The 26,437-nt window shown below is 42.0% G+C and overlaps 1 protein-coding gene across 8 annotated transcripts in view; it reads right to left on the reverse strand.

The window, feature by feature from the left end:
- Positions 1-9,042: 9,042 nt before the first annotated feature.
- The window catches only part of LOC310898763 (glycerol-3-phosphate acyltransferase 3-like), a 36,664-nt gene continuing 19,269 nt past the window's right edge, over positions 9,043-26,437 (reverse strand). For 4 of the 8 annotated variants that reach the window (XM_083834208.1, XM_083834207.1, XM_083834206.1 and 1 more), the window contains 11 exons: positions 21,610-21,682; positions 19,840-20,110; positions 19,107-19,181; positions 18,325-18,414; positions 17,325-17,418; positions 16,926-17,041; positions 13,457-13,512; positions 13,025-13,110; positions 12,430-12,558; positions 11,194-11,273; positions 9,043-10,947 (listed from right to left, as the gene is read on the reverse strand). In XM_083834208.1, coding sequence (XP_083690334.1) covers positions 10,833-10,947; positions 11,194-11,273; positions 12,430-12,558; positions 13,025-13,110; positions 13,457-13,512; positions 16,926-17,041; positions 17,325-17,418; positions 18,325-18,414; positions 19,107-19,181; positions 19,840-20,110; positions 21,610-21,649 — 1,152 coding nt within the window. In that variant the 5' untranslated portion in view covers positions 21,650-21,682 and the 3' untranslated portion in view covers positions 9,043-10,832. Of the gene's footprint in view, positions 10,948-11,193; positions 11,274-12,429; positions 12,559-13,024; positions 13,111-13,456; positions 13,513-16,925; positions 17,042-17,324; positions 17,419-18,324; positions 18,415-19,106; positions 19,182-19,839; positions 20,111-21,609; positions 21,683-22,512; positions 22,764-26,437 lie in introns of all 8 variants that reach the window. The other 4 variants (XM_083834209.1, XM_083834210.1, XM_083834205.1 and 1 more) reach the window with 3 other exon arrangements.

Genomic DNA, 26,437 nt, shown 5'->3' on the forward strand with positions numbered 1-26,437 from the left:
TGCTGCTCAGACATGGCAGGGCTACAAGGACAAGTCAAGTAAGAGTGCTCAAAACCAGAAAGCAGTTATGAGCAGAAACTAAACAAAAGGACAGTATTTCTGGAACCAGGTACTATTCCCAACACGTGACCTAGGGTTACATTCAAAATTTGCGTTTTCTCTGTGCCTTCACTGACAGGATGCTATACAGGGCAGTTCTTACTGGCCGATGAATCTCAGGTGCAAATGGCAGAGGCCAAATGTGTTGGTTTGTTTACTCAGGGCTTCAGGGAGCTGAAATCTCTGCAAAGGACAGGTGTCGACCAGGTAGCAACAGTGCAGTCTATCCAGCTCCTCAGGTAAATAATGGGTGTGTGGACAGTAATCTCGCATGCAGATTTCATCTCCTTTACTTTACAATTGCCTCACTGGGATAGTAAAATCTAACATAACTGTCTGTAGAAACAGTTGCAATATAGATACACCTATGCAACACAGATTTTTTGTTTGTTGACAGAACCTTCAAAACTGAAAATAATGGATTACTTCGATCCAGTAAGTGTCCTTGTTAACCAGTGTTTCAGTAAAACACAAAAAGTTTGAAGTGGGTACAATGTCTGTCAAATTTGATGCCATGCAGCAAAATCAGGACTTAGAGAAAGCAGAAATTCGTCCATGTCCCTTAAAGATCAGAGGAAAATGTGGAGACCTCTTGTCCTAACATTCATTGCGAGGAATTCAGGTGTTACTTTTCCACTATAATGGTGTGGCTATTGTACCTCCCCTTGTCCTGGCTGACATCAGAGGCAGCCAGATTCCGACAACTCTATAAGCAAAGACTAGGAAATGAACAGTCTTCACCAGCATTTGTTCTTTTTCCAGCAGGGAAGACTGCTGGGATCCCTGCTGTCATTAAATGACAATGGGAAAAAAATTGGTAGTGAAAACAAATATTAAGAGTGCAATTTCAGGCATGGCCACTCTCTATAAACTGAACCCACACAGAGGCAAAACTGAACATGTCAACAGAAACTACTGCATCCAGGTTGCCCCTGTAACCTTACCTGAATAATTCACAGCGATGTTAAGGTTAAATTGGAGAAAAATCATTTTTCTTGTTGTGCTCCTTAAAGAAGCTTCTTCTTTGCCTAGTACAGCGCAGAGGGAAGATGTCTGGTAACCTGACATCCTCCTCGTAATCACAGAGCTGCTGGCAAAGTCCTGTAGTGAATGTGCTGAAGTTTCTTATTTCTCTTTATCTTGCATTCCCATCAAACACTAGCTAGCTGTTAACTGCAAAAACTGTTTACTTATTTGAAACAAAAAAGAGTTGCAGTCTTTGCCAAGTGCCCTTTGTCTTGTAAAAAAGGTAGAGCAGTTATAAACCAGTCATCATTTATCTACTGATAAAGTAGTTTAAAATTAATGCCACCATTCCTGCTTTTTTCTCTCAAGCATTGGGACCGTACTTTCAGCATGGGCAAGAACACTTTCTAGTAGAAAGTGCAAACCATGAGAAAAAAAGATCTTATGAGAATATATCAGTGTTGATAAAATTGGAAGAAAACATTTTCATGTAACCTTATATTTTGACTTATTTCACACAGTGCGGTCAGTGCATTCAAAAAAGGCTGAAGGTGAAATTAAATGCCTCATGTTTATCTAAACCAGGTTCTCCGAATGAATCCAAAAACTTTGGGTGTGTTGACTTTTTTAAAAAAAATCTTTCTGGGATCTTACCAGATTTCTTAATTTTTGTTCTGCAAATACCAGCACTAATCTATTTTTATGACCGTCAGAAGAATGTATTTACATTTTTTGCTTCAAAAGCCCTGTATACATAAACTGTAATTGTGACAGTTGAACTGAATCAAAGAATAAGAAAAATCACATATAATGTTCTAGTCAGCTGTAGTACACTCGTTTTCTGAACAATTTATTTTTACATTCCTTTGGGTGTAGTTATTTTATCCTGCTTGATTACCTGTGCCTGTAGAGTTTGGCTTTGTGGAGTGTAGCTGCAAAATGTCTTTCCGGGAGCAGGGAAATGCTATTGAACTGACCCAGGACAAGCATCCAGACAGAGCTGCCTCATTCAGCACCACCCTCCCTTTGCAAAGATATTGCACATATTTCTGGCTTTGGGTGGGTCAGATCTGTTAAGAAGTAGCTGTACATTTGTCTCCTGTCACTAGAGCCAGGCAGCTTCAGAATATTGTGAGAAACACTCTGTAGCCAATAACATAGGCTCAGGCCCGGATCTCAGTGAAGTAGCAATTTTATTCGCAATTGCAGTGGCGGGCATCCCACAAGCAGGAGCGCGCCTACTAGTTCCATAACAGTTTATATACTTTTTCGACGACCAGGACCCTCCCCTGTTTCTCCACTGAGTAGGTAATCCAGGTTCACAATCTATATGATGCTTCACAGACGATACATGGCCTTCAGTTGCCGGCCTGTTCAATTTCAAATTTCTTTTGACTTTTTTTACTGTTTGAAGTGGTAATGTTTCTTCATTGATCTGACATGACTTGACACCGTGATTTTCACCTAATTGCTCTACGGAGTAGGTTGTCTGCATTTTACAAGGTCGCCTGCTAAGTTTTCTTATCACTGCAAGCATATCTCAATACCACATTCCTTACCTTTAAACTATGTAACTCTGCAAAAACAACATTTTTATTCCCACAATATCAATCAGCTTCAGATCATGTAAATATCTGTATTTTATGTGAAATAAATATGGTCCCTTACAGCATAGTTGTCTTAGTACTACCTTTTATCTCCTGCCATTTGGTAATGGCAGGTAGCCAGTGAGCCACTCAGGGGAATTCTGCACTCTTGCGTTTGTCTTCTGATTGCAGGCAGGTCATGCTTTCTCTCTACCATTTCATTTGCTATAACTCACTGTAAAAACTGATATGCTTTACACACTGAGGAGTCAGATGATTTCAGCTTCAGTTTATATCCCGGAACCAAAATGGCATATTACCTTCTATGAATCTACCTCTGATTCATGTTGCACTGACAATACAGATAAGCATTGGCAGTAGTCTTGCTTTTGCCTAGCTTTTACGGCTAGCAGCATGTATTGACAGCTGCAGCAAACTGCATGCTGTCTCTAGCAAGGATCAGGGCTCAGAAGCACCATGCACTTCACCAACAGTGCCCAAGCATGTCCCATCCTAAACAATTTAAATTCCTTAAGTTAGGGATTATGGTTTCTAGGAGCTCTGTGATCCAGTTACAATTAGAACCCCATTAAAAGCCCCAAATCTAGTTTTTCTTTAGAACATATGGGAAAACGTGGACACCCAAAAAATGGCATTAACAGCAGCAGGCAGAAACAAAGCGGATTCCTGATGAAACAGCTACTAGGGAACGGACTGCGGCAGAGACAACTGCAGCCACAGACCGTGGCTCAAAGTCTGCCCAGGGCTCTCAGTTCAGCAGCCTGTCCTGGAGACAACTGCTTCAGGCACTCCAGCCTTCCTCCTCATGTCCAAGGCACGCAGGGCCCTGAAGCACACCAATTTGCAGCAGAAGTTAAAAAAAGTCCAGTCTCCTGATGCCTGCTGAAGTAGCTGGCAAGGTAGCCCCAGGGCCATGCTTTTGCTTTTTCCCCCTTTGGAGTTGTTCTATTTTGAGTAACCATGACATCATCCTTGGCACAAACAGTTCCCCTGCCCAGCTGAATACGTAACAGGGCTCCCGAGTCAAACTGTTCTTACTGTGCTCCTCCGTCCAGTAAGTGCTGGGTCACACATGAAGAATGCTTCTGAGTTAAACTCAAAAGCCCCAAATCCAAGCCTAAAACCCAGAAATAATTCCCGGCTTCTCACTGTGCAAAGGTTGACTGTCCAGGACCAGACACGTTTACAGTGCCTGTTAAAAAGGCGGCACATAGGGCACTTGGGCTGCCCCCGCACAGATGGCACGCGCTTCCTTTGGCTGCCCTTCAGCATTCCACCTGGCTGTCATTCCAGAAGGCACGGGCTTCACATGGCTCCTAGATTATTTAGCTGTCAGCCTTGCACACGTGTTCCACGCAACCTAGAGTGTCTCAGATGTGCCTATGCAGAGGTGAGAACCTGAGTCTTTAATGCTGGCTTTAAAAAAAATATGGAGGGAGCGATCTCCAGTTAGCAATGATGACAAGTACATCACAAGGGCAAATTTTCACGGGTGTTCAGCATCCAGCATTTTTCATTTTGGTAAGCAAAGCGTTGAGTTTGTGAGAATTTGTCCTCCCACCTACAGCATGATTTTATCACTAGGGATGTAACAGCTGAGAGTGTTTATATGGAAACAGTTTCTAGAAGATCTGGAGAAAGCTGTCCACCTAAACTTTTTTTTCAGTGGGATGCCTTAGTGCTTGTTCTAACCACTTGCTAAATATCCTGGCCTTTATACAACAAAAACACTTTAGCACATACTTAAAGCTTAGTCTTGCGTCAATAAAGGAGCATCGGAAGGCAACTGAGCAATGGTCTTCCCGTTGGGACAGTCCAAGCACCCGTGCTCAACTGACTTGACAGCCTATCTGACTTCACCATGGTGTTAAACTGGGAGGGATTTGGTGGGAGTCTCATGGTTCTGTGCATCAAGCACAGGAGGAGGTGCAGACACCGTCTTCGGAGAGCAAAAAATGCTCAGAAAAGACCAGCCAGCAGACGCCTGTTGGTATCATGCCCGAGGCACAAACAAAAGGAGCACACAGGGAGGATGGCACCTCCTTTTACTGTCCACCCTGACCTGAGGCCTCGCAACCTGCCTTTCTGTTGGGTTTGATGAGGAGAAAATATATTAAAAAAATAATTATTTGTGTATATATATATGTGTGTGTATGTGTATACATATATGATTTCAAGATTTTGGCCATCTCTTAATAGTTTAAGCTTCCAATCTAACAAAATTACTAATTGTAATGATACTGTTCCTCTCTGTTCATGCCAGTATTGTAAGGAAGGACAAAACATGCTGCTGTGAGTAAATTAACTTACCTTTTCATCTTATTTTTACCGAAGTGCTATTAAGGTTTGCACTTCCCAGAAGACACATTAATAACGATCTTTGTCTCTCTGCAGCATTAGACCTGCATACAGTGCTGCCGCCTCCTGGTCCCACAGCAAGAGCTGTGTCCTGGCATGGCGCACAAAGCAGACGGTTGGATGAACACCGGTGTATTTCATTCATCGCTCATAACGTGCAACTGGTGAGCAGAGCCACCAGCACACCAACAGTAACGCAACACAATGCAAAGAGGAAGGGTATGACATTGGAGAAAATATTAATTAAAAAAAAACAAATGTCTAAGAGGGCATCTGGATAGAAACCAGCTTAAATCTTGCATTTCATAAAGGCACAGTTCATGTTTTAGATACCTTTAATAAATCTATGATATATATATATGCATAGCTTTATAATCAATCGCAGGTGCATTTCATGAAATAAAATGAATAAAAGAATGACCAAAGGAGTGGTTATCTAAGTATAACAGTTTTATTGGCTGTGTCTATATACTTCTATCTCTTGTAAAGTTATACATCATATGGGTAAAGGGGACTGCCTCTAGCCATATATGATCTGCACTTCAGCCTGATATGCAAGTATGTAGTATTTTCCCCAATATTATTGTGTTTAATATGCACTGCTATGGTTAACGTTTCACCACACACATCTTCTTTCAGTGAAATACAAATAGCAAGGGATATCAACTGATGTCAATCATGCACAATTGCACCCAAATCATGACTACTGATTAGTAAAGCAATTATCATATTAAAAGAGTTCAGCAGGGCTCAACATACTGTAAAATTAGAAATCGGTCAATACCATGGCCATTATATAGAATAGTATTGATCAGATATACTAAATGCTAGCCTTGATAACAATTGATCAGAATGAAGTCTGCTGACAAAGAAGTCTGGTACACTAATTGAGGAGCCATCATTAATTAGAATAATAAATCAAGGAGGAGAAGGAGGAGGGGAGAGGAGAATGGCTACAAAGCCTTTATATCTGTACAGCAACAACAAAAAGAGAAGAGCCAAGGAGGCCTCTGTCTTTGTACAAGCTCCACTAAATCCTAATCCTGCTTTTCCAAAACCAGATAAACGTTGAAACCCTCACAGGTCATCTCCATAGTTTGCTTCAAAGCTGGGAATTATGTTTGAAAGCAGGTGAACAAACAGGATTTTCACTGCAGGATAAACATTGCCAAAAGCAAGTCATCCACAGAAACTAGAAAACCCAGAGGTTCTGCCTGTGATCAGTCTGTGACCTACCACTACTGGTCTACTTGAAATCGAGCCTCTAACTGTGCACGTATGCAGGATATATTCTCTAGACACCCTGAAGCTAGAAATGAACACCTGTAAAGCTGCACAGGCTGCTCCCCAGGTGTTCATTCAGGGCAGGCCCCTTCAAGGGGAAGAGAGATAAAACACTGCAGAGCCAAATTTGGAGTGATCCGATGACGGTTTTCACTGCCGCTCAAGGAAATCGTACTGGCAGGAACAAGTTCAGAACATTGCCCTTACGCTGCCTTCGCCAACATCCCAGGCTTGCAGCCTGCCTCCACTCAATTTCCAAGTACAAATCAAAGCACAGGGGTTAGGCCCACACCTGATTTTGAAGCATCTCAAGGGCAGAAGTATTTCTGGATTTGGTTTGTCACAGGAAAGAGATGGCCTGGGGAAACCCCATGCAACACTGGCAAACTTAACTTGGAACAAGTATAAGCTGCTTTTGTACTATACCACAACTGATGGTCAAAGGTCTGGTGTTTGGGGCATAAAAGTTATTTCTACGTTTTCACTGTTACCCAGAAATCTAGGAAAATACGCAGGCTTATTCATCACATTTTAAGGCATCTCCACAATAAATGAAACGTTAAGAAAGATGTACAAGGGAGAGTTTTCTAGCACTAAGTAGGCGCCACTAGATGGCAGTCTACGCATTACCTTTAAACGCTTTAAAGCTCGTCTTATAAAAGGCGTATATACAATTACCAAAACAAATTCTTAAAATAACATCAAGTCCATCAAACAGATGCGACGCAGACTGGCTCAGGTAATTAGGAGCGAGGGAGGCATCTCCCCTTAACGTGGAGCGTGTCAGCTTAAGCCAGAGAGAAGAGCGCTGCAGATGTTCCCAAAGGTTTAAGACAGATGTAGAAAGACTTCTGGAGAAAATGAGACCAAGGACTCACGCAGATACATTACAGCAAAAGACTATTAGGTGTTTTAACCAACTGTGACTTAATTCTCACAGAGTCCAAGAGGTCACTAAGCTGATTAGACAACATAGGGATAAGTATCTGTAACATTACAATTGTTATAATTAATTTACGATACTTAAATCTGAGCTGTACTCCTAGTAAACAACAGGCACTCAGACATCCCTTAAATATTACTGCAAAAAATATATATATATAAATTATAATGTCTCCTAATTATAAAATTATACTGCAAAACTCTTGATCCATTTTGCTATTCGATTCACGTAAATTCTTGGAAGCCCAGGAAATTTAGAGAAGCTGTCTAAAATACCAGCTCAGAGAAGTTAAGGTAGTGGTAGTCAATTGGATGTAAACTTATGTTACACTGCATTCACACTGGAAAGTTTCAGGTTACTTTTACCCTTTTAGCAAAGCGGCACAATATACTTTAAATGTGACAAATGGTCATGTCCAAATAACCTCATCTTAGTCCGGAAGTGAAAACCCAGAAATATGCACCAGATACTCAAGCTGTTTTATTCTTCACATTTAATATAACAGGATGAAAACATAAATCATTTTTACAAGTTCTACTTCCCACCAAGGAAGACTTAGGCAGTAGTAATGCAAACATCCTAAAAACTCTTTCACTTCACAAGCTTTGGTGTCAAAAGCCTACCTGAGGAAGGAGAGACAACAAAGACCTCATAACCCTTCATGGGGTTCTGGGAGTTACCCTTACTTATTCAGAGCCACAAGACTAAATACAGGGAAGGCAGCTCCAGCCTTCCACTCAGGGCAGAAGCAGGACAGCACCAATGCAGTTTAAGGCTGCGGACCTCTCCAGGACCCACTTTTGTTCTCTAAGACTCTGCATTCTGACATAAATTGATTTTCAACACACAGCCCACTACCTTAGGCATCTCAGAAGTATGGGATGAACACACCTAGGACCACTGAAAAAAATCCTCTCTTCCATCTAGACCTATCATTTGGCACAGTTAACCACAAGGCCCTGCTCTATCTGCTTGTGCATAAGTATAGAATAAACAAGGACCTCAACTTCAAGCCTGGTTCCTGGGAGACTGGCAGATGATAAGCACAGAAAAAGGAAGTAACACAAACGTGAGTTCTTTCAATGAAAGAACAGCATTTCCTAGGAAATAAACTGCAGTTCACCAACTTCACACTCACAAATTATCATGAGAACGTGATCTTTTATTGCTAGCATGTCCTCCTGCTGGAGGAGGAGAACATACTTATCCATGGTCTTTGGGAAAACAACCAACTCCTCCACAATGTCAGCATTCTGAGGGCAGTATACAACCACAGCTAAAGGCATTTGCCAAAGGCCACTACTGAAAAATGCAAATGAAATACAGATCATGCACAGAGTATCAAGAGGAAGGAAAGGGGGAGATAAAGGGTAGGTTAAAAAAACACCATTAAAAAAACAAACATTTCTGCAAAGCAGGGTAAGACAAAACAATCTCTATTTGAAATCAGGCTGGTATTTTTACCAGCAGGTAAACAGGCACACTTCAACTGTCATTGACAAGTCCTTGGGTTCATCGTTTGCTTGAAATGTCACGTTTCTGTATAAAAGTACCTACTTGTCAGAGTTCTTAGCTTCTTTTGTCAAGACAGCCAAAAGATGGCAGAGAAAACAGACACACACACTGACTGAGCCCACTCCTCCCACAGCGGAACAAGAGACACGTGATACTTGCAGGTTCAGAGGCCCAAGACAAGTTATAACGATAACAAGGATCACACATCCAACAGCTCTTCTCTTGGTAACCTGGGGAAGCATTGCAGGACAGGAAGAGAGAGAGACATCATCAGCTCCTAACGTCTTGCAAAGCCAAGCCCAACTGGGAAAATTCCTTTTCCAGCAGTTCTTCCTGGTCTCCCCATCTCTTCCCACCTTTCACCTGTAGTCTCTCCCCTTCCATCACTGAGCAGGATGAAGGAACATGGTAGCGTGGAAAGGATGCTCCCAACACTTGTCACATACAACTGCTACCTCTGTTAGGTACCATTCATATAGAAGTATTTCCAACTGTAAACTCTGACACACTGAAGAGGTAGTTACACAGATAGTCTGTTACAGCATTTAGGAGTTTTATGCCAGGAAACTAAGTTAAAAAACTTAATGGATAATGGAAGCACAGCTTCCTACAGACAGGAAGGAGCAGACCTCTTTCCTGTTAGGAAAGCCTGAAGCAATTTTCCTCTGCAGACATTCTGCTAGCACTCTTCCTACCTGGTTGGCTAATGCCTTTTTAAACAGGCTGTTTCTCCTGCTGTTTATACACAATATTGAAGCTGGAACCAACTGACCCATGGAGAGTATTCATGTACTTATAGAAACTAAAGCCTGGGATGATACGTCAGAGCAGGCCACATAAGAGCAGAAGTTCTCTTCTAATTGCTGTGTCAAGCAGCCGTAGGAGAGTTACCACCTCCTTCAGCAGCCCCCAAACATGCATATTAGTTTTTAATGCCTAAGCCCTAAACTCTCCATGGCTGGGCAGTACTAAATCTGTGCATGTGTATTTGTGGTCCTCCATCTCTGCTGAGACCTCACTCAATGGGCTGCTGTAATGTAAACCTTATTTACTATCCTTACTGGCTCGTGTCTTCAAGCAGCTTCAGCAAAGTAACACCTATTTGTGTGTGCTTTCTAAGTGACATACAGATCACAGGAGTATTTACATCTCTGATTCTTTAAGTGTACTCACTGTGTTTATTTGTGGATGGTAGGCTTGTGACAGCAATCAGCAGCCTTCACATCAAGTGGTAACACAAGCCAGTGGCTGTCCAGCAATAATTACAACAGAGCATAACAGAAGCCATGACGTGTTTTCTTTAATTTGCGCAATGCATGCAAACAGATACAAAAAGGGATATAGCAAATTCACAAAATAAATATTTAAAATTACGATATATTTTCCTAGGTCATTCTCCTTGATTTACACTAATTTATCCCTTTGTCACACAACCAGGCATCTGGGACACGTTGCCATTGCTGCTGTTCTGCTGCTGATCAGTGGGACCCTGGAAATCTTCCTACCTGGTAATGCCTTGTCTTGGGACGTCGAGAGTAAGGTCAGCAACTGTCTCTTTCCCTCAGACATCCAACTCTTCATCTCCAACTTGCAATTCTCAAAACGTTTTCTTGAACTTCTCCGTGTCTCCTCATATAACAGGTGTATCTCTACAGCAACACAGTGCCTGCAGCTCACAGAAAAACAACTAAAACAGCTTGCCCATACAGGATGGGAAGACAGATATGTTTTATTAAAAGTTAAGAAATTAACAGGTAAGTCTTCAGGGTAACTCAAAGATTTCTTAAAATGGTGTTTTAATGAACCTAAGTAATTTTATTACCGATTCTTCTCACTCATCATTGCACAGAATTTCTCAAGTATACCATAAATATTCCTATTTTTAAATTGACAGCCTTATTTAAAAAAAAAAATACTATCTCTTCATGGCTTCCCTGCTGCGTCATATGCAAAATATCTTACAGGGTCAGCAGGAAAGGATGTGGGTTTTAATATTAAAAAAGCGCCCATTTTCTGTGTAGTTAAGTCCTGCAAAAAAAATGAGATAAAATAAATACCATTTAATAAACATTTCCATTTCCCACAGATCCATTTTCTGTTACTATCTGGCAATATTTTTTCTGTTGCTCTTCCTTGAAAGACTCTTTGATCTTTTTTCTTTTCAGTCCTCCATCCCTGAAAGATACAGATAAGAAACAGCCTTGAGTTCACTTCAGAGGCAGAAAAATGTTATAATATTTATGTGGCATAGTCACAGCAACTTTACCCTAAATGCTGGCTTTTGCAATGCAACACTAAGAGATCTGTACTGCCAAAAACATGGAAGAAATTTTAAAAGGATTCCAGGCTTAAGTTTTAGATTACAAAACACCTAGATATGTTTTTAACTCCACTTCAAAGGTGTTCAAAGTTTCCTCATACCAAGGAAGTATAGACATTCCTCCTCGAGCAGCGATGACAGCCTTGACTCTGTTGGCAAAGTGAACGGCATCTTCTTCTTCCTAAAAAAGACATCAATGATTTGCTGTGCAACTTTCTCACTCGAGAAACTTTCTCACCTTTTGTCAGAGAGCGGACACTTCGGTTTATGCCACAAGACAAACGTGTGCAGCAGTAATATTCCAGTTGATCCTGAGGAATGCCACCTGGCAAGTCAGCACACTGAGTCTGCCATGTTCAGGGCCAAGAAGAACCAAGTGTGAGGCTCTATGGTTTCCGTGGCAATCCAAGGTAACACACAGAGCAAGGTCGCAGGTCTGGCCAGAGCAGGGGATGTATCTGCACCCAGGACCACAGCATCGGTCTAACCCCAAGAAGCTGCTAACACACTGACAAGATCACCTCAGAGGAGACGGGGTGCCTTCAACAGAGCTGGGGCCGGGCGCATTCAGTGCCAGTGTATTACCATGGTTCTGCAAGGGTCTGTTTGCCTGAACTGCAGAAGACTCTGAAGATGCATTACAGCAGCCTCCCTGCCAAGACTAGAGTAGGGCAAGGGGTGGGGTAGGCAGTACCAGAATGCACTGTGCTGCAGCAAAGGCCTTCACTGTCAGCTTCAGGTTGGTGCCCAGAGCTGATATACCCCTGTTACATGGCTTGATCTGCTGTTTCAGGTGTCCCACAGGATCTCATTATGGGAAAAAAAAAAAAAAAGAAAAAAAAAAACAGGAAACAGAAATGACTGTAAAGAAGAAGCAAGCTAGAGAGAAGATGCAAACCCTTCTTGTAAAGTTTTGCCAGCTTTGTAGTGTTAGCTGCGCAAAGATAAGCTTATTTTTCGCAGCCAGCAGGTATGAATGGTGACTGTACTTCAGTTGTCCAGCTACGAGAACTCTGAGATATCTACTGCACAGATAAATTACTATGCTATAGGAAGCTTACAGCCTTCACAGATATAAGCTTAATTTACTCCAAGAGCACACCATGAATCCTAGAGAAGGAAATGCAGATCTGTATTAGGATGGCTTTCATTGTCCTACTAGGCCACATGCCCTGATTCCCAACCTTGGTTTAATTTTAGGACTACAGTGTCACTGCCTGGCCTTTTTCCACTAGATTGTCAATAATGATTTGCTAACATAATGTGAAAAACAATGCAGGTTTCCTCTCAGAAACCCATTATGAGCATTTCCAAAACACACACAAAAGCTTAAGTACCTCTTTGACCATTGGTGGCAGGTACCACACGTTACAGACAATAGCCCAGCTGGTCATCACATTAAAAGTGTAAGTCATCATGGAATACTTTGTGCTGTTCCAGAATGCGTCTCCAAAGCGGGGGTCATACTGGAAGACAAGAAGAACAAGCATGTTTTGCCTTCTAACTGGTATGAAGAGATTTAAGGCCTATGCTCAGAAAGAATGTTAGGGGAAGAGGTAGAGTGACTGGGCTAAAGCTATTCTGAAAGCCTTGCAAACATCAAGAGAATAGTGCAATTACTAGTATCGTGCCTTTAACCCTCAAAAGCCAGTAGACCTAGGACAGAAGGCCAGATAGGACTGAACAAGCAGCACAGCATTTCCAAATGTACTTTTCAGGTTGCTAAAGAAGTTCAGCAAACTGTTTTCCATACTGCACTGGGCTGCAAGACATTTTGCATCATGAAAAGATTCAATTGTCTCAGGACTTGCTTAAGTGCCTTATTCCCACAAAACAAAGCCCCTTTTAAGGTTTGCACACAAACAGCCTCTCTGACTTGAGAGCCATCTGCAAAAAAATCCTTCCATGTTTGTGAAATTGCAAATACGTTACCTTGATTGCTACTGGATGGATGGTCCCTCCTACCTCAAAACTTCCCTTCTTAAACATCATAACTGATGTGTTGTTTACGCAGGTGCCTAGCCAGAATGGAAACATAGGAAAAGTTGAATCTACTCTAAGAGAAGGTATCAGCAAATGAATCCTACACTGCCTAAAGGAGACTTAAGTTGCTAGAGAGAAAGCAAGCTTTCGTTCAGTACCATAATCCCAGAGCCCATTCTCTCTTTCATTATGCTACACAGAATGACAAATAGACTGCCGTAGAGCTGTTGTAAAATATTTGAATCTGACCTCTCGTATCTCACAAGAGCTAATTAATTCTACACACTAAAAATAAACACCTCAGTCATAAAGATTGGATATGACAAACTGCACTCAGTCCAAAGTGAGCAGAGCAATAAAATCTATGCAGTTGTTTCCTACCTTCTGGAAAAATTAAAATGGGTAATTTGGTCTTATCTTCAATGTGTTCTCTAATTCTGTGGAGAGAAAATAAAATTTTAGTGTATATTTCATTTTCACAGAAGACTCGTATTTGACTTTTGTTAAGAATCTAAACATTTGTCATCTTTCCACCATTTATCAGCAGTCCTGGCTATCGGGGGAGATCCCAGTCGACTGGCAGCTAGCAAATGTGACACCCATTACAAGAAGGGCCGGAGGGTGGACCCAGGAAACTACAGGCCTGTCAGTTTGACTTCAGTATCCAGGAAGCTCATGGAGCAGATTATCTTGAGTGTCATCACGCGGCACTTGCAGGGCAAGCAGGCGATCAGGCCCAGTCAGCATGGGTTTATGAAAGGCAGGTCCTGCTTGATGAAGCTGATCTGGGTTCTGGTCACTGGGCCTGTTCAGCCTGGAGAAGAGGAGGCTGAGGGGGGACCTCATCGCAGTCTACAACTTCCTCACAAGGGGGAGAGGAGAGGCAGGTGACCTATTCTCCATAAACACCAGTGACAGGACCCGCAGGAAGTGTCAAGCCGAGGCAGGGGAAGTTTAGGCTGGACATCAGGAAGAGGTTCTTCACTGAGAGGGTGGTTGCACACTTGAACAGGCTCCCCAGTGAAGTAGTCACTGCACCAAGCCTGTCTGAATTTAAGAAGTGATTGGACTGTGCACTTAGTCACATGGTCTAAAATTTTGGGTAGACCTGTGTGGTGCCAGGAGTTGGACTCAATGATCCTTATGGGTCCCTTCCAACTTGGGATGTTCTATGATTCTATGATTCTGTGATCTCCTTCTATGACAAAGTGACGCACTTAGTGGATGAGGGAAAGGCTGTGGATGTGGTCTACCTTGACTTCAGTAAGGCTTTTGACACCATTTCCCACAGAATTCTCCTGAAGAAACTGGCTGCTCATGGCTTGGACTGGTGTATGCTTCATTGGGTTAAAATCTGGCTGGATGGCCGGGCCCAAAGAGCCGTGGTGAATGGAGCCAAATCCAGTTGGAGGCCGGTCACTAGTGGAGTCCCCCAGGGCTCAGTACTAGGGCCTTCAATATCTTTATTGATGATCTGGATGAAGGGATCGAGTGCACCCTCAGTAAGTTTGCAGATGACACCAAGTGAGGTGCGTGTGTCGATCTGCTCAAGGGCAGGAAGGCTCTGCAGGAGGATCTGGATAGGCTGGACCGATGGGCTGAGGCCAACTGTATGAAGTTCAACAAGGCCAAGTGCCGGGTCCTGCACCTGGGGCGTAACAACCCCAAGCAGTGCTACAGGCTGGGAGATGAGTGGTTACAAAGCTGCCTGGCAGAGAAGGACCTGGGAGTACTGGTTGAGAGTCGGCTGAACATGAGCCAGCAGTGTGCTAAGGTGGCCAGGAAGGCCAACAGCATCCTGGCTTGCATAAGAAGCAGTGTGGCCAGCAGGTCTAGGGAGGTGATTGTCTCCCTGTACTCGGCTCTGGTGAGGCCACACCTCGAGTACTGTGTTCAGTTTTGGGCCCCTCACTACAAGAAGGACATGGAGGTGCTGGAGTGTGTCCAGAGAAGGGCAATGAAGCTGGTGAGGGGTCTGGAGAACAAGTCTTATGAGGAGAGGCTGAGGGATTGTTCAGCCTGGAGGAGTCTCAGGGGTGACCTTATCGCTCTCTATAGGTACCTTAAAGGAGGCTGTAGCGAGGTGGGGGTTGGTCTGTTCTCCCACATGCCCGGTGATAGGATGAGGGGGAATGGGCTAAAGTTACACCAGAGGAGGCTTAGGTTGGATGTTAGGAAAAACTTCTTTACGGAAAGGGTTGTTAGGCATTGTAATGGGCTGCCCAGGGAAGTGGTTGAGTCACCATCCCTGAAGGTCTTTAAAAGAAAGGTCCTTTAGATGTAGAGCTTAGTGATATGGTTTAGTGGAGGACTTGTTAGTGTTAGGTCAAAGGTTGGGCTAGGTGATCTTGGAGGTCTCTACCAACCTAGATGAATCTGTGATTCTGTGATCTCTTATAGGCAAAGCTCTTGTCCAATAACTCTTTGCCAGTCAATGGTCTCAGCAAGGATGTATACTGGGTTCAGGCCTTGATCTTAGTGGTTTTCTCTTGATAAATACGTATGTAGGTTTTCTATAAAACTGTACCCTCTACTTATATATCACCATGTTGACCCAATTAAAAGGAAGCCCAAGAATGGCTTTTTATGGCATGTTAAAATCTTAGACAGGTTCTAGCAATGAACACAGTCAAACCTTTTTATTCCCCCCCCCCTTTTTTTTTTGACTAAAGCACATGGTATATTTAATGTTTCATTCTTTCCAGGTTCCTAGCATCAGATTTATATATATAATGTTTCTCCACATTAGAAAAGAAAAAGGCCACTGTTTTACTGCATTTTCTGCATCACTTAAGAACAACTGTTGTTAAACAAATAATTCACTAAGCTGATTAATGATGCACAAAATCTGCTGGTTTTCAAGATACCTATGTGCCTTTCCTATGAATCAAGAGCATGCATTTCCTGCCCACTCTATGTTAAAAAGCATAAACAAAACATCAGATTCCAAAAAAAATCAGAGATCAATCCAGTATAGGGGGACCATCTCCCTTTTTAAGGACTAACTGTCATAGATACTTGCTTCACGTTAGCTGCATTGCACCCTATTTCATGAGAATTTTGCGTGAGTAAGAAGATTCTCTGAACACCTAAAAGGCTAACAACTGCTATACTGAGTCTTATCCTTCTCATGGCCTTCAAGTCCAATACACCGTCTCTGCCAGAAATCAGCACTGCAGGCCTTTAGAGCAGTACAGGCAACAAACACACATGAACACTTCTCCAGGATGCTCTTCCAGCTTCTAGGAGCTGGGTGGTACCTGGATCTTTTTTTCTTTGCTTAATTCCTTCTGCAAACTTCCACATGTAAGACTGAAGAGGACTGAGGAAGTTGCTAATGGGCTGTCGCTGGCTCCCTCAAATAGTCTGTTTATCTCCACAAGCAAACAGGTAAGCCTAAGGTTAAAGTTTAGTATTATCGGCAACTATCCCTTTATCCTGTACTCACAGCAGACAAAACCAGCCTTCTGATGCTCAGAGCTGATGAAAAAATGTGTCAGGGTAAGGCATGTTCTGGAAAGATGTGCTGTCAGAACTGCAATTTTGGTCCTGACATCCAGAATCATCACCCTTGAAACTGAATGAGCAGGGTCCTGCTTGGGGCAGGAAGACTGATTGTACCAACGTGAAAATTCCCAGTGGTTACAGGGTAAACGATCGGAAATTCAGAAGAGGAACGCTACACACTGCACTTTCACTGATGGAGTAGTTTAAAACCTTACACAGCCAACAACCTACAGCTGCCTGCCACAAGGAGATGCAAGGTCAGAACACTCTCAGCTCATGAATGGGCCTCACAATTAATTCCTAGACCTGACAGGACAATTAAGCAAACGCCTCACTACCTTACCTTTTTCTCACCAGATGACGATCTTTCATTTCTGAACGTTCAAACAAAACATGCTGAGTGGTTTGCATGCAAGATTTCTGAATAAGTCCCAGAAGCCCTCCGTGTACCTGGCCAACCTGCAAGCCAAAAAATAAAATAGTCACTAGCAAAAACACACAGATATTTTGTTGAAAAAAATCTAACTAAAGATGAACCAATTTCTGAGCTTGTTCACAAATGATACCAATTCTCTTGGCCAGAAGTGTGCACACACTGTGTCTATTACATCACAGTCCTAAATGGGAGATTTTGAATGCTATAAAATCCCACTCTCTCTGCCAGTAAGCTCATCCTCTTGTCCAACACTGCATCTACGAGCATCTCAACGTTACCGGTATTTAAAAACTCTCTTGTTCATACCAAGGAATAGCATCCGTCACTAGCCAGGATTAGAACATCTACTGGAGATGTGTGGTTAGCTACACAGATGCCTCCTTTCCGTGGTCTGTTTTCCCTGCAACGACAGGGAAAGTCATCACTTCATGTATATTCTCCGGACTGCAAGCCCCATCAGGTAATCTATCCAAGGAATGTACATCCACAAAAGAGACCCTCGGTGACAAAAAAATGTCATGCACATACCTTACCTGTACATTCATAGCAAGTGGAAGAACAAGACGATTTAAAATATTAATATTACTCTGAAGTGTGTTAAAACCTCTGGCTATACATTACAACAGCTAAGTCATCTTTCCCCATACTTTCAAGAGTCCCTTCGAATTTTACTAGTTTTCATCAAAATCAGTTTCCTTATATCTGAGAATATGCAACATCACTGGAAAAGGCATTTTAGCTGCATACATGAACATTCACAGAGGCATGTATTGAAGACTTCTCAGACACTAAAACTTTAAAGTCAAAAATACTAAAGGATGGCTTTGGTTCCTCTCTGAAACGCCAATAAAAAACATTTCAGAGACCTCCATTGCAGACATATCGACAACTCAGCAAGCATGATATTAGAAAAAAAATTACTAAATTACCATCCATAAGTTACTACAGATGAGAGTGTGAAGACTTAGTCACCAAACAAATCAGCTAGTAGAATGGCTGAACATTTTACAATGATGTTTTTCTATGCAATTACATGTTAATAAGAAATACAGAAAGACATCTATTTCTATAATGAAAAATAGAGTGCTAGTCCACCTTTGCATACCCTGCCAATACACAACAGAAAACACAGCAGAGCACACAAACTTCTTCACTGAAATCAAGACAGACAGAGCCTAGATGACCTACACAAGTTCTATGATCCAAGTAGCAGTGTAATAATGGAATAAAAATCTTCCTCTGACACTGGAGACATCCAGTACTGTACAAAATGCCTAACAAGCAAGAGCAGAGTTGAACCACTCACCTGTTGTGGAACTGAACAAGACCACTCAGACATCGGATACCTAACGCAGCACACGTCATCTGAACCTGGTTGCTCAGCCAGCACTTAACCCTAGAAGAAAGGAAGCTGTACGTACATTTCTAGTTCTGTGTAGTCACTCATAGTGCATTATAATGCAAACTTTCCAACTTACTCTCAGTTGCCATTATTACAAAGACCATGCTAAGAGGATTTATTGCGCTAACATCACCACATAGGAGGAGCTTACTAGTTATCAGAAGAGTTGTCGGTCCATTCTTCTACTCAGATCTATTCTAAAAGGACCAGATTCAGAGGAGAAGATATTATGAGATTATAGATGGGGTTTTGTTTTATAGATTTTCTCTGAAAGCTACTGCTATTGATTCATGTATTAACATTAATTAAATATAAAAATCCTTAGCTACTGAATCCCGTTTAAGTTGCTCGCACTGACAGGACATAACTTTATCAGAGTCTCTATGCAGAATTGCTCATGGTAGAAAATTAACTTGCCCTGTTCTGACTCGAGTAAAGCATCCCTTTATTCACTGTTCTAAATGGACCCTCAGCAGTACCTACCTGGGTTACATTACGTCTGCTTTCAGATGTCATTGCTGTACTTCTCACACAGAATGCTCCATGGCTTAAGAGTAGACTAAAATCATCCCACAATTGTACATATTAATCTTCCAAATTCAAGTACGCTTATGTTCCAATGCCCTAAAATTCAGTTCCTCAAAGAAATGTAGGAGAAATGGAAAGAGCCCTCAGCAAACACCTACCTGCCATTTGGAAACTGTCCTACTACCGTAGTTGCAGAGACCAGCAAGAGGATGCTGAAGAAAGCCAAGCAGATGCTACAAAACAAAATAATCTTAATTAATTGATAAGAAACAAAATGGTAAGTGTAATCTTAACCAGAAAACCTTTTAACTCTATGATTCCTTTATAGGATGCTTCTCTCCACCATACATAGCAACAAATTAGCAATAGAAAGCAGTTAAGGCCAATGGGATATGAGCACAGCTTTTCATTCAGTTAATCCTCCACTGAGTACAAAATCTTGTACTGCCCAGTGCCAATCTTCCAAAAACAAGTAAGCCTTGATCTCAAGACATCTGGTGGTAAAGAAGCCATCACAGGAGTTCAGCATACAATCTTCCTCTCTTATTCAGACAGTTAAAGCCTAATATTAGCAACTGAAACAGCTGTTATTTTACGTAACAGAAAGATCTCCAGATCATTGCTATCAAGTCAGGTGTGGGGGGATTTAAAAAACAAATTCAATGAATAAAGACATTTGCATGCTAATAAAAAATACAGAACGTAAGAAACATACATCTTCAGCACTTTTTTTAGTTTTCCTCTGGGAGGTTTTGATGGCATCCTGGAAAGAAAAGTCTTGCTACATTCTCATTTCTGCACTTGTCAATAGCACATGATGTTACAACATCCATAAAAAGTAGCACTTAAAAAAAAACACAAAACAATCCCAGCAAATTACATCTGGCTCACCGAAAAGGCATCAGGAGACAGTACCGAATCAGGATCCCAATGATCCACACAACAGTCACTTGCCAGCTGACACAGTGAAAGTTGGCATTGGTTCTGCTGAGGAGATTCCAGGACAGCAGCTCCTCTGAGGAGAAGCGCCGGGTGACTTCATCTTCTGCCACTGCCTCACACGCCTTCTTGGCAAAGTACATAACGTCACCAAGGTGGAAGTATTCCCTGTGGTGGCCAGCCATCTCCTTTTCCATGGAGGTTTCCTCTCTCTGGATGATCCCTTTGTAGCAAGAAACAAAGAAAGAAAAACAACAAGGCAACTGCATGAGGAAATGAGTCTTCCTTCCCCTTAGTAAAAATAGTAAAATGACCGTGATTTTTAGACCTGGCTCTCCTACCACTCTAAGCATCATAATTGCATTGGTAGGCTTTGCTTATATACTGGCATTTAATTCTACAGGTTACTTCTCTAATCCTATACCATATCACACTAAACTACTAAGATGTTGAAGAAAGGAGACAAGTGTTCAGAGTGAGCTGCAAATAAAAGCTTGAGCACAACATCTACTTCACTGCCATTTATCAAACAACTTAAGTACACACAGTTCAAAATGTCAACAGAGTACTGCCAAGATTACAGATACCTCCTCTTCTCTTGACCCAAAGCCAGACAGCGTTAATATTGTTATTTTTCTTGCTGCTGGTGTATAGTTTTACTTTTTCCATACTATTTTCCCAGCTGTAACAAACATCTTCCTCTGGTATTTTTTCTTGGAGACATCTCCTCCCCATCCCCTCTCCTTTAAGAATTGCCTCACTAGCAAGAAACATGAAAGCATCTAGATTTTTTCCAGAGTTATACATAGAGTGACATGAAAGCACTGCAGAGGAAGAAGGAAAACAAATTCATGTTTCACATCTTTAAAATTAACACCTCAAAGGACAGCCACGCAGCAAAGTCTCAGTGAAGTTTGCTGAGGTCACTCGGAGATCAGATTCCTACCTGGCTGGTTAAAATTACTAGAATTGCATTGTTTCATGTCAGCTAATACTTGGTACTTTTTTTTTTTGGTTGGTTTTGGCTTTTGATTTTAAAGGGGGAGCGTTAAATATGCATTATTAAAAATTCATTTAAAGTGACTTAATCAGCATTCTACTAATGGATCAGAATCACAAAATTTCCTCCAGCTACTCTTCAGTCAAACCTTCAATGCACAAAATGTCATCAGTCCTGAAAGTCACTGGTTCAGAAACCAAACAGTCTATGTGACTAAAGAAGAAATAAAAGGAGGGAATAGAAAAAAAAAATACTCAGATTCTATCCCTGTGCCTAGAAAAGAGTGCAAACTGTGTCTGCGATCCATGGGATGGTGTAGCTGCTTTACTTGAGACTTGATCTTTTGCATGCTGGGAGGTACAAGAAGCAAGAGAAAACCCATAAAGAGCAACATCACGTGCAAAAAATTTTCACTCCTCCTAATCTTATGCAGACCAAACTGACGGAGTCAGAAAGTACAAAATACACATGGGACAGCTTCCCAAAAGCTTATCAGTAATGCCTTTCTCTACTCACACTGGTCTCTTAAATGCCTTTTATTCAGAAGGCTCAATCATTCATAGCTATCTTGCCTATAATGTACTTAAGGTCTCTTTTGTTGGTTTACAAAATCAGCAATTACTTGCTCATTGAACTCTATATCAACCATTTTTTCCTGTGTAAGATATTAAAGCATCTGCCCTTATACAAGATGAATAGTGCTGTGTCACCTTCATTCTTACCATTGGAGATTAAATTTTCAAGTGCCAGCGCCTTCTGCATTTTTACTCCCTTCTCAATCTGCAGGGTGGCCCACTGTTCCCAAAACAAGAAAAGCAGATGTTGATGGTTTTCATTTTGTCATTTCCAGGTAGTCTGCAATGTCCCTACGTTAATTGTCTAAGCCTCCTTTATTGAAGCTAGGTCTCATGTATTTCAAAATTCAGCCCGAAGGCTGTCTTAAACGCCTCCTATTTCATTTGTTACACTGATTACCTGTAGCCATTGTCGTGAAAGATCATTTGGTTCAAACTCATTTTCAAGAGTTTGGCAATTTTATTTTTTCTTCAACCAAATTACTGAGCTATCTGTGAGACTCTGTGAAGTCCATGAGTCCCAAACTCTCTCTTCCCTAGTCAGCTTCAGGCAATACAGCGATGCACAATGATATCACTGACATTAGAGACATTCTGGAATAAAAGACCTCAAAAAGGATTTTAAAGAATAAAAGACATTATCTTAGCCTGAGGGCATCTGTGCCATTTGTATTAACAGAAGGCAGCAGATGTACCATTTCTTATCCACAGCACTTCTAAAGCTTTAGTTCTGGTAATCAGCTTTTACCCTTCCCTCTCTTTACCTTTTTGAGAAAAAACAAATTTCTCCTCCCTGTGCAGACTGGCACTGAACTCAATTAGCATATACCAATATGCCAAATATACCAACATGCCTACTTCTTAAAGCTTTACATTGGCACATAATGTTTTCATAATACATATATAGACGTCCAAATAGTAGCTCTCGTGAGTACTAGATCCTCCTCTATTGAAGTCAATATATTTGACCAAACAAAGAACTTAAGGTTCTCGTGTGGAGGCTGTGATCATTTTTAAGGCATCAATGATCCACTCAGCATATGTCCTCACCTGGCGTGAACTCTTCCATCTACGACAGATAAGACTCCAGCCTTCTACTTTGCGGTAGGCTCTTGCTGAACAGTTTATTTCCCATCTTACTGGCATGCACAACCATTTACATCACCACACAGCTTGATCACGAAGTTTTCATCACCTGGCACACTACTAACTTGCACGTGCCATTAACTTCAACTAGCTTCTTGCTACCCTCAAGTTTTGCATGGTCCCTACCAGCTCCTTCTGTGGCTATCAAAGTTAAACTAAATAAAAAAAAAAAGGGATAGTTTATGATGTTGCAAACAGGATGTTGTAGTTCCTTCAGTTGACTTTTGTTGCTGACCATCTTAAAAACAAACAAACAAACAAACAAAAAACAGGGAAGCCAAATAGGCACAGTGGTGTGATATTTGCAACTCCATGAAATCCATCTGATATAACACTACAGAAGATAAAATTAAAATTAAAATTAAAATAAAAAATAAAAAATAAAATAAAAAATAAAATAAAATAAAAAATAAAATAAAAAATAAAATAAAATAAAAAATAAAATAAAATAAAAATAAAATAAAATAAAATAAAAATACAGACATTTGGCTTATCTATACTGGAACATTTTATTAAAACACAACATAAATTTAAAACACAGCAGCTGTTCCAGAAAGCAGAAAACCACTTTATCCCTGGGAAAGCTGAACTAGTACATCAACTGTCTCAACCTGTCACAGTGCATGGTGAGTCACTCAGGAGCGGGGACCCAGGGGGTGTCAAAAAAACCTGCAGCCCACGCACTGAGACATGAAAGAAGATTTGAAAGAAGATAGTGCACAGCAACAAGAAAGCTGTGAAAAAAGTGAAGGTAGACATGTGGCAAACTTAAGCCATTCATTAAATTCAAACCGATACTGTGAAATATCTTTATCAGTGACATAGACAGTGAGATAGAGCGCACCCTCAGTGAATTTGCAGATGACACCGGGCTGAGTGGTGCGGATGATACACCAGAAGGAAGGGATGCCATCCAAAGGGACCTGGACAAGCAAGAAAAGTGGGCCCACATGAACCTAATGAGGTTCAACAAGTCCAAGTACAAGCTGCTGCACTTGGGTCGGGGAAATCCCAGAGATGAGCACAGACTGGGAGAAGCACTCACGGAGAGCAGCCCTGCAGAGAAGGACTTGGGGGTTCTGGTGGACAAAAAGCTCAACATGAGGCAGCAGTGCACACTTGCAGCCCAGAATGCCAACTGCGTCCTGGGCTGCACCAAGAGAGGAGTGGGGAGCAGGGGAGGGAGGTGGTTGTCCCCCTCTGCTCTGCCCCTGTGAGGCCTCACCTGGAGTGCTGCATCCAGGTCTGGGGCCCCCAGCACAGGAGGGATGTGGGGCTGATAGAGCGGGTCCAGAGGAGGGCCACAAAGATGATTAAGGGGCTGGAGCACCTCTCCCATGAAGAAAGGCTGAGAGAGCTGGGGATGGTCAGCCTGAAGAAGAGGTGGCTTCGGAGAGACCTCATTGCAGCTTTTCAATACTTAAAGGGGGCTTACAAAAAAAGACGAAAAGCAACTTTTTGCTCAGGCAAAAATGACAGAAAAAGGGAGAATGGTTTTAAACTAAAAAAGGGGAGATTTAGATTAGAGGTTAGGAGGAAATTCTTCACTTGCAGGGTGGTGAGGCACTGGCACAGGCTGCCCAGAGAAGCTGTGGATGCCCCATCCCTGGAGGTGTTCAAGGCCAGGCTGGACGTGGCCCTGGGCAACCTGCCCTGGTGGCACATCCCTGCACACGACAGGGGGTTGGAACAGGGTGGTCTTTAAGGTCCCTTCCAACCCAAGCCATTCTGTGATACGATTCTATGATACTCTGTTGCTGGTCCTCACCCCCTCCCTGATATCCTGAAGGATAGCTCTAAGGCATGAGAGATAAAAAAAAAAAATAACAGTCACATAAGCTTTGCAAATAAAGCCCATTGCCTCACTTTCTTCTCTCCTTTCTTTTGCCTTTTGTCACCTTCACCTCGCCCACAATGCTCCGACATGAACAGGCACCTGTCAGTTGGCAAGCATTTCCAGAAATCAGCTTGCTTGTACTGTCTTAAGGGATTCTGAATACCTCAGGGCACCTGCCTTTTGATTCCCAAGTAGAAGAGGGGTGATAATCACTGACCAAAGTGACTCACAAAAACATATTAACAAAGTCAAATGAGCAAGATAAGTAAAAACCGAACAAAAATTAAAAGCATTGACTAGAAAAGTAAAAAATCCTACTACTATTACCTAGTACCTCACAGCAGAGACAGATAGTGGGATAAAAGTGGCACTCTGAAATTAAGCAAGCAACTAAGGCCACAGAGGGAGAGGACAAGACAGACAATGAAGAGCTTGCCAGTAGAGGAACGCTCGGAAAGCAGCTGGCTGAGATAATGTACGACAGGTCTACAAAACCAGGGTCGGTGCAGAGCCAGCGCTTAAGATGCAGTAACACATTCTTCCTGTACTACAAGAATGGGGGAGTATCATACGAAAGCACAGGGCAGGGGATATGAGCAGCAACAATGTAGTACATTTCCACAAAACGCACAGCCAAGCTGTGGAGTTCATTGCCCAGAACATATTGCCAGAGATCTACTGAAAAGGGTTCAAGGAGCAGTAAGTAAGGGTTCAAGTTACAGTAAGACATGGATGAAAACCATCATGGGACATAAAACACAGTTAGTTACCTCTACTAACTCATGAATCAGAACAAGAGGCTGAAGCAACGAGCAGTGGGGAGAGTGATCCTGGCAATACAGCTGTACGCTCACCCAGCTCTTCGGCTTTTCATCAAGCACAGGAGCCGTCTCCTGCCAAAGCTAGGCTACCAATCTAGATCAAACTTTGGACTGATCCAGCAGTGTAGTTCCCATCTTATCCTGCATTTTGTGACATCTGTATGCTTCACTTGTTTTTGAATATGAAATAAAGCTTTTTGATTGTCCTTGTTTTGTACAGTATTGAGACAGAACTGTCTGGTTGGTCTTTGTTGCAAAACTGTAATGAAAGGCTGTTTTAAATACCTTACAAAACCACGGGTGTTGCAACTAATACAGACTTTAAGAGCTGAATTGAGCAACTTCATTCCTAAGTTTGCTGACTGAAAGACAACCCAGGAAGCAGGCTTTCTTTCCTCCCACTTCTCAGCTGATGAGGACCCAAGGAGCCCAAACATCCTTGCAGATGATCCCAGCTGGAATTCTGAAGACTTGACTGAACTCCAACAGTCCGTGGGAGGCTCTCTGTCATTACCTTCTTAACAAAATGGGCATGAATAATACTACATTATATTAATTACTCCCTTCATAGTACATAACATTGTAAGCTACACAATATGGAATGGTAATTTTTAAAGTTTATATTTCTTCTGTTTTTTTTTTGTTTGTTTGTTTGTTTCTTCTTCTCCTCTTTTTCTTTTTAAGTACAGCTTGGTGTGTTGTTCTGTACTCACTTTTTCTGTATTGCATAATAATTCATTTCTGCCTCTTTTTCTTTCCATTCCCACGTTTTACTACCTCTTCTCCTGTGTCCTCTCAGAAGCTTTTTCTAATCACTCACCACACTGGCTCTTTCAGTTCTCTTCTTAGCTTTGTTCTCATGGGTGACAAAGGCACAGTGTTTAACTCAGGGTGATTACTCCACATAAAGTATTCTGATATAATTCCCAAGAGAAAGTCAGTGAGTTTTCAGTGCCAGATAAATTCACCAGCTGTGATCAAGCACTTAAGATTTTTTCATCTAGCCTCCCAGTCTAGCCTCCTTTCCCTGTTGGTGTTCCAGCCGAGAACAAGAACCCAGATGATTGGGTGATCTGTGCGCTACGTGGCAGGCCTGATGAAGATGTGCAGACAGGGACTCTCCACGTTCAGGTGTGGAAAAGTACTCACAACTCTCCTGGCTGCCCTTCAA

The sequence above is a fragment of the Anser anser genome, assembly GCF_964211835.1.
Source record: "Anser anser genome assembly, chromosome: 4".
Classification (NCBI taxonomy): domain Eukaryota; kingdom Metazoa; phylum Chordata; class Aves; order Anseriformes; family Anatidae; genus Anser; species Anser anser.